Consider the following 14609-nt stretch of genomic DNA (forward strand, 5'->3'; position numbering starts at 1 on the left):
GTGGTACTGGCAATGGCCACGCTCAAAATGGTGCATTTTATGTGCTACTCGCACAAGAGCCAGTCCAGGGGCACTGGCAACGATCTCGCTCGAAAATCCTACAAAGGCCAGTCAGGCGGTACTGGCAACAGCCACACTCAAAATGGTGCATTTTATGTGCCACCCACACAAGAGCCAGTCCAGGGGCACTGGCAACGATCTCGCTCGAAAATCCTACGAAGGCCAGTCAGGCGGTACTGGCAACGACCACGCTCAAACTGGTGTATTTTATGTGCCACCCGCACAAGAGCCAGTCCAGGGGCGGCATTATTTCATCTATGACAGTATGGGGAAAGAGTTTAATGTATGTATGGTGAGGAAAATAAACCTAAGATACAAAAAATGTTAACAAAAACAACAATATTCTCTTTTATTTGGTTTCACATTGGTTCTTGTCAGTCGGTGAAGGGTCTATCAAAAGAGGTTGGAAGAGTTCTGTGAAAGGGATGCTTGGTTTAGTTACAATGACATCACTCTTGTCTTTGGCCAAACTTACAGGAGGCAACCGGGATAGACACAAATAGAATTCCTTTCCTTCAAACATAACACTGAGTGAAGATGGAAAATCTTTCAGATCTGGAGAAAAGAAATGAAATGAAAGAAAAACTAAGAAACTCCACCACAAAAAAACAATAAAAAAATCAATCATGTAAAAGGGGGAAAAGCTGCACGAATATACATATATATATATTCACATACTAAATTGATGTATAAGCATCATAAAATATATACACAGTATTTAAGAGATCAATTACTAATGTATTACACTTCAATATATTATTACAAATCAATAAATATTAATGGAATAAATTTGCATGTGTATAAAATAATTGATAGTCAAGAGGAACATATTTACAATAATAAAGAAGTGAAAAAAAGCAGAAATTACACAATAAGGAAAAATATAAAAGATATGATGCAGAATGCTGATATTTTAACTTTTTCTCCTGGTGATATGGATACTCTATCACATCTAAATCCTTTAATTATAAAGATTATGATAATTTTCTCTATTTGGTGAAAGAACATCTGTGAAATTTCTGCTTTTCTGAATGAGTGTGTGTGTATAGATTTAAGATTAACTATTGCAATTGTAAAAGGGGAGATTGTTTGTGAAAACATTGTGTGTGTGTGTGTATAGTGAAGATGCATAGCTCAGTGGTTAGAGCATCAGGCTCACAATCACAAGGTTGTGAGTTCAATTTCTAGACTGGGCTGTGTTGTGTTCTTGAGCAAGACACTTTATTTCACGTTGCTCCAGTTCACTCAGCTGTAGAAATGAATTGTGACATCACTGGTGCCAAGCTGTATCGGCCTTTGCCTTTCCCTTGGATAACATCAGCACTTTCTGTTGCATTGTTGCCTTTATTGAACTCATAAAGCAAAATATGCTGAATATGCTCCTTTGTCACTTCTATAATAGCTTTGAAAAAATAACTATTAATATTGAACTGCACTCTTGCACTAAGAATAAGTACAAGACAAAATTACTACCTGCTTTGATGCAGGTAGTTTATCCTGTCTCCCTCTGACTTTTCATGCAATTGAAAAAATTGCATTATTTATGGGATGACCCAATATATCAGGGCTATATCTGAAAATTTTTGAAAAGTTAATAAATAAGTTTAAAAATTTTTTTTGAACCAGAATCTTGATAAAATAACAGTATTTTAAATTTTTGAGAAGTGAAAAAGTTAAAAAAAATAAAAATAAAAAAATAAACAAAATAAATAATATTTTATTTTGCGTGTAATTTCATGGAACATAAATCTTGTTGGCATCTCATGATATAGCATCTATTTAAAGTACAAATTCCAGTCTAGATAGAAACACAAAAACTAATTTTTATTACTCTCAATGTCAGTTTTATTATCCGGTTATTTGCTATCTACAATTACGAGTAAAATTTTATTGTATTTAATCAGACATTGATTGATACAATTTCCGATGTGGACATAGCAATACACACGGGTTCCATGAACCTGTCGTCTTCAACTATCAGTATGGAAGGATATAAAAGACATAATATAGAATGTAAGCATTTTCATTATATTTCCATCTAAATATTTTTTTTTTCCTATAGAAACATGTACAATGATAGTTTATAATAACACAGTATTTTGGGAAGAGAAGTATGGCATTTTATATTCATATTCAGATTACGGGTTTATGACAATGGAAGTATTACCTATTAGTCTTTCATACTGAAGGCTGGTGGCAGTAATTCCATGGTAGACGTTTGACTGTTATACCAAATGTTTAATACATTATCAATATTAGAGACAAACATAACATTATTTTAGCTCTTTGTTACAAGGGGGAGCTGAAAAGTTCCTGGTTATTGGTAAAAGAAAATACAGGGGGATCAGTTGTGATTTTATTCAACACATCCCCCTCTCAGATTCACACATTTATTGCAGTGGTCCTTCAGTTTTTCTAAGTTTTGTAAAAGAACTTGTAATGTTGGGCCTCCCAAAAGGTCTTTCACAATAACCTTAAAGCCAGGAACTTTTCAGCACCCCCTCGTACATGTAAGTGAGCTTGGATAACAGATACAGATACACAGCTGATTTTTTTTTTTTTTTGGCAACTGAAGGACAGTACCTCACAACAACCTACTTCAATGCGTGACCACAAGTGGCATTGTGTGCACTGTGTGTTTACATGCATTATCTACACTGCACTTGCTAGTGGTGGTACCAAAATTTTGAGAGATTCTCTGTTTATTTAGCTTAACCCTTTAGTGTTCAGATTAATCTGTCAAATGTAATGCTTATCTGTTTACATAAATTTTGATTTATTCAGGTTCAAGTGGGGTGTCCACAATATTTGCTTGTAACTTTGTTAATTTTCTATATACAGATTTGAAATTTTGTAAATGGGTGCTTATATGCCAGTGGTTTATAGTTACATAATTTTAGCTGATCTTTCTGATTAAATTTGACTTTTATGGGCAGGTAAATTTAATTAACAGGTGTAAAAACAATAACAATATGAATAAACACTAAAATTCATATTCTTAATACATCTTACCAGTTTGATTTGTTAGTAAAATTATCTCAGATGGCAACCACCAACAATTTTACATTTTTCAAGATGAGGAACATTAATTTGAATTAATTAAAACATGATATAGTTACATTCTCAATCACGCTGATTCATAGGGGCCGGTTTTCTGTTTTCCTGGCATATATATTCCACACCTGGATGTGAGGCCAGTCCTTTACAGAATTACTCACTTTTGAAATGAAGTGTTTTGCTCAAGAACACAACGTGTTGCCTTGTCCAGGAATCAAAACCACAATCTTACAACCATGAGTCCAATACTCTAACCACTGAGCCATGTGCCTCCACAATAGGATCAGTAGGAAAAGTTTGTTAAGAAAGGATTTGAACTCAGAATGCAAAAGGATATAAGAAAATCACATCATCATTGTTTAACATCCATGTTCCAAGTGGATATGGGTCAGACAGTTTGATAGGATCCAATGGATCCTATGAGTACATTGTGCCCCAATGTCTGTTTTGGCATGGTTTCTACAGCTGGATGCCCTTCTTAATGCCCACCACTTTACAGAATGTAAATGTACTGACTGCTTTTTTCCATGACACCAGCACTTGTGAGTCACTAGGCAGCCTGCAAGACTAAGATTCTCTTCAAATTAATGAAACTACAGTAGAGAGATGAGGGTGCTAAGCTGTGAGCAAATGGGCTAGTACAGAAAAAGTTTCTTGCTGTAGAGGAACTACATGGTTACTTACAAGATATTGTCTGACGCACAACTTATTCCACCAACTAAATTCCCTTAATCTACAAAAATTTTCCATTATTCTTTTATTCTTTTACTTGTTTCAGTCATTTGACTGTGGCCATGCTAGAGCACCACCTTAATGGGTTTTTAATTGAAGAAATCAACCCCAGGACTTATTCTTTGGAAGCCTAGTTCTTATTCTATCGGTCTCTTTTGCTGAACTCCTAAGTTACAGGGATGTAAACACACCAACATTAGTTATCAAGCAATGGTGGTGGTGGTGTTGGGGCAAACACAGATATACACATAAATATATATATATACGACGGGCTTCTTTTAGTTTCCTTCCACCAAATCCACTCACAAGGCCTTGGCTGGTCTGAGATTATAGTAGTGGGACTGAATCTGGAACCACGTGATTGGGAAGCAAGCTTACCACACAGCCATACCTGCACCTACAGTCATGCCTGTGCCTGCACAGCCATGTCTACATCTACAGTCACGTCTGCACCTTCACAGCCATGCTTGTACCTTTTTTATTATGATTTTGTTTCCTCAAAATCAATTGTTAAACCTGATAGTCACTTGAAGCAGCTGACACCTCTTGCCTGCAAAGACTGACCTGTCAAGGAGGACAGTCACTCCAAACAAGAATTGATTCAGTGCGTAACAATCCCTCTAACCCATGCAAACATAGAAAGTAGACGTAAAATAAACAATGATGATGATAATGATGATCCAAGTGAATTTGATGTTCTTTTCCCTTCAATTCATTTTTCCTTTGTTTGTTTCTTGCTGGATTACAATAAACACAGACAAAAAACAGATTGGTCACATTTATTATTACATCATCAATGTGCGAAAGGTCGATTTATCAAAGTGAATGCCTACTTTACCAATCTATAATTTTGATTTTTCAAGAGCCTGCTTTCCTTAATGTGTTACGTTTGTCACATTATGAGGAGACAAATCTTTGCCAAGTAGGAATAATATATATATAAAAAAAAAATGTCATCTCAGACCTGTATTGATTTTTGGCTTGCTCTGTCCAATATCTTAATCAGTTGACCTTTATTTCGACATTAGCAACCATATCTCTACTAAGTGGATATTGGAGAGTCTGGAGGAAGGACGGGCGAGAAGGACGGATGGGAAAGAAGGGAGAGAGTTAACCACGAACAGCCAACACAGGTCATCGAGTTAAGCCAGTTACATCACACCTCTGGAACGTTGGTCGGTTGCTATGGTGACTGTTAAAACTGGACGTAGCTTCTTGGGCCATTATACAGTCATTGGCTGAAATGTGAATTGATGATGATGATGATGATGATGATGTTGATGTTGGTGGTGGTGGATGCTTTGGTGGTGGTAATAACGGGTGACGGTAATGATGACGACGATAAAGGTTATGGTGGTGGTGGTGGTGGTGCTTATGGAAATGACATGTGTGATGGATTTCTATGATGATAACGACATCAAAGTTAATGATGATGATGCTAATTGGAAGCGATGGTGGTCGTGGTGGTGATGATGATGCAATGATGAAACCAACAGTGATGATGATGGTGGTGATGTTGATGAAAATATAATGATCACAGTGATGCATTGAGGATGGTGATGGTGCAATGATAAAATTGATGCAATAGTTAGGGTGATGTTAAGGTGGTGAGCTTGGCAGAATTGTTAGCATGCTGGGCAAAATGCTTTACGGCATTTCGTCCATCTTCACGTTCTGAGTTCAAATTCTGCTGAGGCTGACTTTGTTTTTCATCCTTTCAGGGTCGATAAAATAAGTACCAGCTGAGCACTGGGGTTGATCTTGTAGTAAGACATGATAAATCTTTTTTTTTTTTTTTATTGGAGCACAAATTAGTTGTTTAGGACAGATGCTGACCAGTTAAGGTTGGCTTTGCACAAATTCAAACAATAATTTCTGCCCGAGTCTAAAGGGCATCTAAAAACTAAAAGTTTTAGTTGCTGTGAAGACGTTGAACTGTTAACAATGTACTTTCAAGCTCCTCACTCTGTCAGCTTCATCTAGAACAGGGGTTTTCAAACTTTTTGACTTGCGGACCCCTTTATATTTCAGGCTTTACCTTAGGAGCCCCCTTATAAACGCTTATGAAATTTATACATAAATATTTGCTTAAAATAACATATATTTTTACATTTATTTATTTAACAGTATTTAACAAATAGGTTTATTGTCAATTAAAAGATTTCGATTAAAAAACATACATAAAATCAAATTGCCCATAAAAAGTATTTGCTGTCTATGGACCCCCTGTGGTCCGCGGACCACAGTTTGAAAACCCCTGATCTAGAACATGGGAAGTTACTGTTTTGCTTTCCTAGTCATTATGACTCCTGGGCTAAATTTCCTTTAGTAACTCTGAATCCTTGTGCCCAGTTCTTCACTTGTCATTCATTTCTTTTAAGCAGCTTTGAGGCTTATTATATCATTTTATCTGCTTTGCTGAAATGGGCTTCTCCAGCAAAATTTGTATCTACATTATAACATTTGTCCTACTTTGTATCATGAAATTGATATCAAATCCAATCTAGAGACCCTGTAAATTGTAGTAAGTGAAACTGAAATTATTCATGTCTTATACATGTTATTCCTGCCAGACTGTATGTCCACATTATGATGTTTTGCACACATTGTAAGTTTTGCTGCCACACACATTTGTTCAGCGTTTTTGGAAACCTGTAATAAAATCATTGCATTTTGAACATGAATACAATTTATTGTCTTCTGATTCTTACTGTATGGCATCAACGAATACCTATCTACAGAACTGTATATCTAGTTAACATTTATTTTTGCTAAAATCTAACTGACTGACTTACTTCTCCACCAAACTTGCTGGACCTATGTCAAAATTTGAAATCAATAAAGTGATGCAATGATTATGATGATGATGATGATGATATGATGATAGTAATGAAAATCCCAGTACCTTCATTGAACTGATAACCAAACATGATCATCACCAAACTCAGCAAACTAACTGGATACTATTAAAAATATTTTTTTTCCTCTTATCTTTTGTACAGAAGAGCAAAACCGGCAACAATGACCTTTTTCACAGCTTGTAAAACAGGTGGGGCTGAAAGCAAGTGACCTTGAAAACAGAACTTCAGTTGGAATGTATATAAAGGTACCCAAGTGTCAAGCTAGAAATAGTACCCAAGCTCCTCTAAAATCATACAAAAACATTCTAATCTGGTATAGTGCATCTTGCTGTATTTTTCTCACTACACCACACTAGAAGTGAAGACTGTATGTGTGTGTTATTTCTTTACTACCCACAAGGGGCTACACACAGAGGGGACAAACAAGGACAGACAAATGGATTAAGTCGATTATATCGACCATCAGTGCGTAACTGGTACTTATTTAATCGACCCCGAAAGGATGAAAGGCAAAGTCGACCTCGGCAGAATTTGAAATCAGAACATAGCGGCAGACGAAATACCACTAAGCATTTCGCCCGGTGTGCTAACATTTCTGCCAGCTCGCCGCCATGTGTGTGTGTGTGTGTTTATATGTGTATCATCATCATCGTTTTAATATCCACTTTTCCATGTTGGCATGGGTCTGACTGAATTCATTGAGGTAGTATTTTTTATAGTCAGATACCCTTCCTTTTACCAAACTTTCACAACAAACTTTTCCTTTCCTATGGCGCTTTCTCATTTGATAGGGTTTGCACTGTGTGTGAGTATGTATGTGTACATGAATAACAAGACGTGTGTGCATGTGTGCACGCACAATGTGTTGACATTAATACAGGGTGCTACGGATACATAATATTGGTTTCAAATTTTGGCACAAGGCCAGCAAGTTCAGGGGCAGGGTTAAGTCAATTACATCAACCACTTGAGCATGTCCCTTAGTGGCTGACGATATGTGCATCTCTGATCATGCGCAGAAGTAGCGGGGGAGTCATAGCCGTGTGTTGAGAGGAATTCTTTGGAGTTTGAATAATTCACCTCTGGAAACATGGGTGTTTTGTTTATCATCCTTAAATAACCCTTAATCAGGGATCTTTTGAGCTTGAAGAAAATTCTAACTGGGCCTCCACCTGTAAGGTCATGCACTATTTATCTTGATATGAGATCACTATGTCGTGCACATATGGTTGTGATGCATATGCCTGGTGTACCCTTATCAGATGGGTAGTCATGATGGGTATACTGGGCTTTGTATATTATACCCTAATGTCACTCTGATGGCATGCACTGCTCTCTCACTCAATAATAACAATAATTATGTTTTCAAATTTTGCCACAAGCACAGCAATTTTGCCTTTTATCCCAAAAGGATGAAAGACAAAGTCAATCTTGGCAGAATTTGAACTCAGAATATAGCAATAGGTGAAATACCACTAAGCATTTTTTCCAGTGTGCTAATGATTCTGCCAGCTCGCTACCTTAATAATAATAATAACAATAATAATAATAATAATAATAATAATAATCCTTTCTGCTATAGGCACAAGGCCTGAAATTTTGAGGAGGGGGATAGTCGATTACATCGATCCCAGTGTTCAATTGGTGCTTATTTCATCAACCCCAAAAGGATGAAAGGCAAAGTTGACCTCAGTGGAATTTGAACTCAGTACACAGAGTTGGAAGAAATGCTGTGAAGCATTTTGTCTGCAATGGTAACGATTCTGCCAGGTTAACACTGTAATAATAATAATAATAATAATAATAATAATAATAATAATAATAATAATAAAGTCGATGATGATGATGATGATGATGATAAACAACTGCTCACAGCAACCAAGTATTTAATGTCATGGTGCTGACAAAGTTATCAAGTTGACATTTTAACCAGCTCAATAACAAGTTAAAATTTGGTGACAAAAGAGAGAGAGAGAGAGAGAGAAAGAGAGAGAGGGGTGGGGTGGGGGAGAAATGTGACATTTTACTCAAAAAGAGAGAGAGAGAGAGAGAGAGAGAGAGAGAAAGAGAGAGCAAACAGCACCCCGTGAGTCATTAGAATTTCCAGACACCATTTCAGATCAGAAACTAGAGTTTCAAGTAGTTTTTCTATGGCAAGCCAGTCTGGTAGTTGACTCGTTGCTCTTGTAGAGATGCAATGGCCAAGTGGATAAAGTATCGGACTACTAGTTTAAATGCCTTCAGTTCAAACCCAGTGCTGGCATTTCCTTGAGGTATATTTAGTGAATTCTACATGTCCCAGTTCAACCAAGTTGTTGAGGAATAAGTACCAGTTGTTCTAGAGATGTTAATTAGTGGATCAACAAGCTGGAAAATTTAGCTCTTGTATGCTTCACACCAAAAAACTAGAACTAAGAATCAGCCCTTAAAAGTCCCTGGGATCTAAGGAGATACCAATGAAACACCAATTTTATTAAATAGGGAGTGCAGGTATGGCTGTGGGGATAGTGGGTTTACTTAGTAATTATGTGATCTTGTGAAGGCGCATGGCTCAGTGGTTAAAGTGTCGAGCTTATAATTGTGAGGTTATGAGTTTGAATCCCAGACCGGACTGTGTGTTGTGTTCTTGAGCAAGACACTTTATTTCACGTTACTCCAGTTCGCTCGGCTGTAGAAATGAGTTGCGACGTCACAGGTGCCAAGCTGTATCGGCCCCTTTGCCTTTTTCTAGGTGCAATTGAAGGGTTTTTTTGTCATTTTACACACACACACACACACACACATACATGCTTATATACAAGAGAAGGCACATGGCTCAGTGATAGAGCATCTGGCTCACAACCATGAAGCAGTGAGTTCAAATAATGGACCGGGCTATGTTGTGTTCTTGAGCAAGACACTTTATTTTATGTTCCTCCACTCAAGATTCCATACAGAAGCATCTTGGACAATTGGGTTTATGTGTTTGTGTGTATATTTATAAAAAATATATATATGTGTGTGTGTGAAGGCGCATGGCTCAGTGGTTAGAGCGTCGAGCTTACGATCAAGAGGTTATGAGTTTGAATCCTGGACCAGGCTGCGTGTTGTATTCTTGAGCAAGACACTTTATTTCCCGTTGCTCCAGTTCACTCAGCTGTAGAAATGAGTTGCGACGTCACTGGTGCCAAGCTGTATCGGCCTTTGCCTTTCCCTTGGATAACACTGGTGGCATGGAGAGGGGAGGCCGGTATGCATGGGCGACTGCTGGTCTTCCATAGACAACCTTGCCTGGACTTGTGCCTGGGAGGGTAACTTTCTAGGAGCAATCCCATGGTCAGTCATGACTGAAGGGGGTCTCAGCATGTGATCTTGAATTCTATCTCATAGTGGGTAAGTATCTTCTACTGCAGTGTTTCTCGACCTATGGACACCTTTGATTCCTATTTTATTCGAATGGATCCTCCTAGCCGTTTGATGTTTTAAAAATCATATTATATATTTTTATGATTAAATGTTATTAGGAAATGTATAAAAAAATTGTTAAAATATTTCATGTTTTGTAGAATTGTAACCAATTTATTGCACATAAATTTTAACAATAAAATCTTATATGGACCTCCAAGGAGCATAAAGACCAGTGTTTTTCAACCTGTTATGCTTGCGTAATCCTTAAATTAAATTACATCTCAAGGACACCCTGCACAAAAAATATTATTTACCATAATCTTCGTCATATTTTTTTCACCATAGTTCATATGTTAAATATCATACATATTTATATATATAGTTTTAGGGAAAAGAACCAAGGTTCATGAACTCATCGATGAAAATCCACTGTCACATATAGAAAAATTAATAAGTAAAAGTACAATAAATAAGTATAATATAATATAAAGTAAATATCATAAGATAATGATAATAATAATAATAATAATAATAATAATAATAATATTATCATGTCATAAAAAGTTTGTTGAGCTTTGGTGCAGTCTCCTTCCTTGTGCCATATTAAACTGGCACTCCATTGGTTATGATGACGAGAATTCCAGTTGATCTGATCAATGGAATAGTCTGCTTCGGAAATGCATGTGTAAGTGGCTGAGCACTCCACAGACACGCATATCCTTAGCATAGTTCTCAGGAAGATTCAGCATGACACAGAATGTGATATGGCTGGCCCCTTGAAATACAGGTATTACTCATTTTTGCCAGCTGAGTGACCTGGAGGGACATGAAATAAAGTGCCTTGCTCAAGGATACAATGCACTGCTGGGAATCGAACTCATGACTTTATGATTGTGAGCCGAATACTTAACCACTAAGCCATGAGCCTTCACTCCTTGTGCCATATAAATAAGAGCGGACAGGTGGAAAATGAGGTCAAAGTTGAACCATCCAAGAGGAAAGGACAGAAAAAAAGAAAGAAAGAAAAAAAAGAAAAAGGAGAATTAAGGGAAAGAATGAAAGTTATGGAAAAGAGAGAAATCCTATCGTTCACCTAGGAGGAAGTGCATGTGGTGGGGGGACTGTATTGTTTTTGAAATTTTGATGCTTTTTCTGACTAGGGAAAGTGACCTTTAAAAAATGTTACATAATGAAAAGTGAAGTGTTAGAATTTTGGTTGATATATCACATTTGTGCGCACACACAGAGTTTGGTAATATAGTGGAAATGGGGGAGGAAGAAAAAAAAATACGGCTTTTTCTGATAGTGAAGCGGTTGTTGTTATTGTCATGGGTTGTTGTTATCTAATTCCAGGTCATTCAGGTTCAATCCAGCAGACTAATGAATAAAGACATTCCAGTCATGACAAACATGCATTCATTTACTTCAAGACACAGAGTATCGAAACAAACAGCATTCAATGAAGCCATCTACATTTAAAATACAGATAACATGTATTTTGAGGGAGGTTTGACTGTTATTCCTAGCACTGAGTAACCATGTAGAGCTTCCATTCTTGATACATGATAAAAGCAATAGTAGTCGTAGTCATCATTGTTGCTTGACTCCACGTCTGTCCTGACTCAGCAGACCTATCTATGATCAAAGATGTTCCGCATGTGACTATCCCATCTATTTTTTTAAGATAGAAAGATATGATCGGAAGGATAAATTTGACTGATATTTCTAGCAAGTCCAAGTGATCACATCCAAGTCCCTTCAGCAGCTAGCAGTAGTAGTAGAGGTAGAAGTCACTACCTCTTGTTGTTTGACCAAGTTCAGCCCAGATCTGGCAGACCAAAATATAATCAAACGTGCTCCAGCAGTGACCATCTCTTCATTTTATCAAGCATAACATATATTGGACTATGTTATGCAATGTAGTTTCTAATACATTGAGGTGAAGTTTGATGGCTGTTTGACTGTTACTCTTAGTAAGTCAAACATTCACATGGATACTGCCTCATTGAAAACATAATTGTTTGCTCTGGTGGTCATTCATCAGTCAAGGGAGCAAATTAACAGAATGTAACATTGAATACGAATGCATCCTGGGGCCCACCTGGGCAGGGATGGGGATTTTAAAGACCATGGCTTAGCCTTAGTCTTATGACAAGTAGATGAATCATCCTCTGAATAGGATTGTATACTGGCTTAGGTTAGCCTACATATCCACATAAGACAATTGACAATTCAGCACGCACACACATATACACCCGTTCATTTACCATCTGTTTTTCCATGCTAGCATGGGTCGAATGAATACATATTGAGGCATTGTTTTTATAGATGTGGATGTGTGATCGAGATGTTTTTTCCCAACCAAATAGTTTTTAGTTCATTCCCACTGCATGGCACCTTGAGCAAGTGTCTTCTACAATAGTCCCATGCTGATCAAAGCCTAGTGAGTAGATTTGGAGGGAAAAAAGCTGAAAGCAGCCCATCATACGTTTTGTGTGTGTGTGTTTGCATGAATGTTAGTGTCTCTTTCTTTTGATATTCTGTGGTACTTGTAAAAATGAGCATCATCATCATACAAATGGTGTCTTTCATTTCCAATATTCCGTAAAAACATGTCTGCCGATAGGGAAATATTACTTTACTTGAAAACAAATAAGAGTTGACAACAGGAAGAGCATCCAGCTGTAGAAAATTTACCTCAATAAATTCTGTCTGATTTGTGCAAGTATAGAGAAGTGGATGTTAAAATAATGATAACGATGAAGATGATGATGATGATGAGGAGGAAGAGGAGGAGGAAAAAAAGAGGAGGTTTATTTCCTTATCACTAAGCTTTAATTGCTTTTAAAGCAATTGTTTTTTTTAAATTCTATTCATCTTTGAAAGAGCAGAGATACAGAAGAATGATTTGTCAGCAGGAAATGTCAACAAACATCACCATTTTTGTTCTTCTCAATTCTTTTCATATCCGGACAGTTGCAAGCACTCACACACATACACATGCACTCACACACATACACCGGGTTTCTATAGAGTTTCTAAGTATTCTGTTCTGTTTGCAAATGTCATGCAGTGAGATAGAACTCAGGACCATGTGGTAACCAAAGCAAACACTATATCCACACAGCCATGCTGTATCCATGTGTGTATTTGTATGGGTCTTTTACTCTTTTTTTTTTTTTACTGTTTTACTTGTTTCAGTCATTTGACTGTGGCCATACTGGAGTACCGCCTTTAGTCGAACAAATTGACCCCAGGACTTATTCTTTGTAAGCCTTGTACTTATGCTCTCGGTCTCTTTTGCCGAACCACTAAGTTACGGGGTCATAAACACACCGACATCGGTTGTCAAGCGATGGTGGGGTGACAAACACAGACAGACAAATACACACACATATATATAGGATAAACCCTGGCATTAACTGTAGAACTAGAAACATAGTCTATAGCATAAGGTGCATAGAAAGTGCTTGTAAAGAAATGAACATGACATACATAGGAGAGACATCTAGGAGCGTTGCGGAAAGACTAAATGGACATTTGAGACAATATGCCAACAAAAAACAGTCCCCCATACTCTACCAACAGGGAAGCAACCTGGGTCAACTTGACATCCACATTTTAACCAAACATCCAAAGGACCCAACACCCAGACAAATACAAGTAGTACGTCCTCATAAATGAAACATCCCCAGTACTAAATAGGAAATATACGTAGTAGGTAGTCATACCCCCTACCCACAGTTTATATTTATATACAGGTAGAATAGTTAGTGGGCTGTTATGTAGATGTGTGTGTGTATGTATATGTGCACATGTATGTAGGTAAATGGATGTGAATGTAAACACATCGACATACAGACAGATAGGTACATAGGTAATATGAACAGACAAGCACACATATACACATGCATATGCAAATGAAGACTGAAACACGTGACCATACACACACACACTTCACTTCACACAAGGACACATATGGAGACACACATCCAAACATAGAGACACAGTACATAGTCGCAAAAACCCATACACAGACACACTCAGACATGCATACACAAGGAGACAGAGGTACACACATACACATTAAGAAACACAAACACGAACATACAAACACATGAATATGTAGAATACGTACATACATACATATGCAGACACATACATACATATATGCATACATACATATATATATGCATACATACATACATACATGTGTATGTGCACACACACTGATCCACACACATGCGCACAAACAAAAAAAAAGAATGCAGCTCAGATAACAGACAGAGTCAACGACCGCTGAAAAGGTTGCAAGACTCAACGAAAATTTTAGGAAAAATCAATAAGTAAATGAGTGGAAATTTTACCGGTGAGTGTGTTAAATAATAAGAGAACGACTCTCCCCAGACACAACAAAATATGCTTCAACACACGAACTCACATAAAGAATCTTTCAAACCAAATCCAAAAACGATATAAAATATATATATATATATATATATATATATATAT

General features: G+C 37.1%; 1 protein-coding gene across 2 annotated transcripts in view; it reads right to left on the minus strand.

Annotated features, from left to right (window-relative positions):
• Positions 1–208: 208 nt before the first annotated feature.
• The window catches only part of LOC128249052 (uncharacterized), a 35286-nt gene continuing 20885 nt past the window's right edge, over positions 209–14609 (minus strand). For both annotated transcript variants that reach the window (XM_089359523.1, XM_089359524.1), the window contains exon 3: positions 209–615. In XM_089359523.1, the coding sequence (XP_089215649.1) occupies positions 410–615 (206 nt within the window). In that variant the 3' untranslated portion in view covers positions 209–409. The remainder of the gene's footprint in view (positions 616–14609) is intronic.

This window comes from Octopus bimaculoides, chromosome 11 (genome assembly GCF_046866305.1).
Source record: "Octopus bimaculoides isolate indiv1 chromosome 11, ASM4686630v1, whole genome shotgun sequence".
In the NCBI taxonomy this organism is placed as follows: Eukaryota; Metazoa; Mollusca; class Cephalopoda; order Octopoda; family Octopodidae; genus Octopus; species Octopus bimaculoides.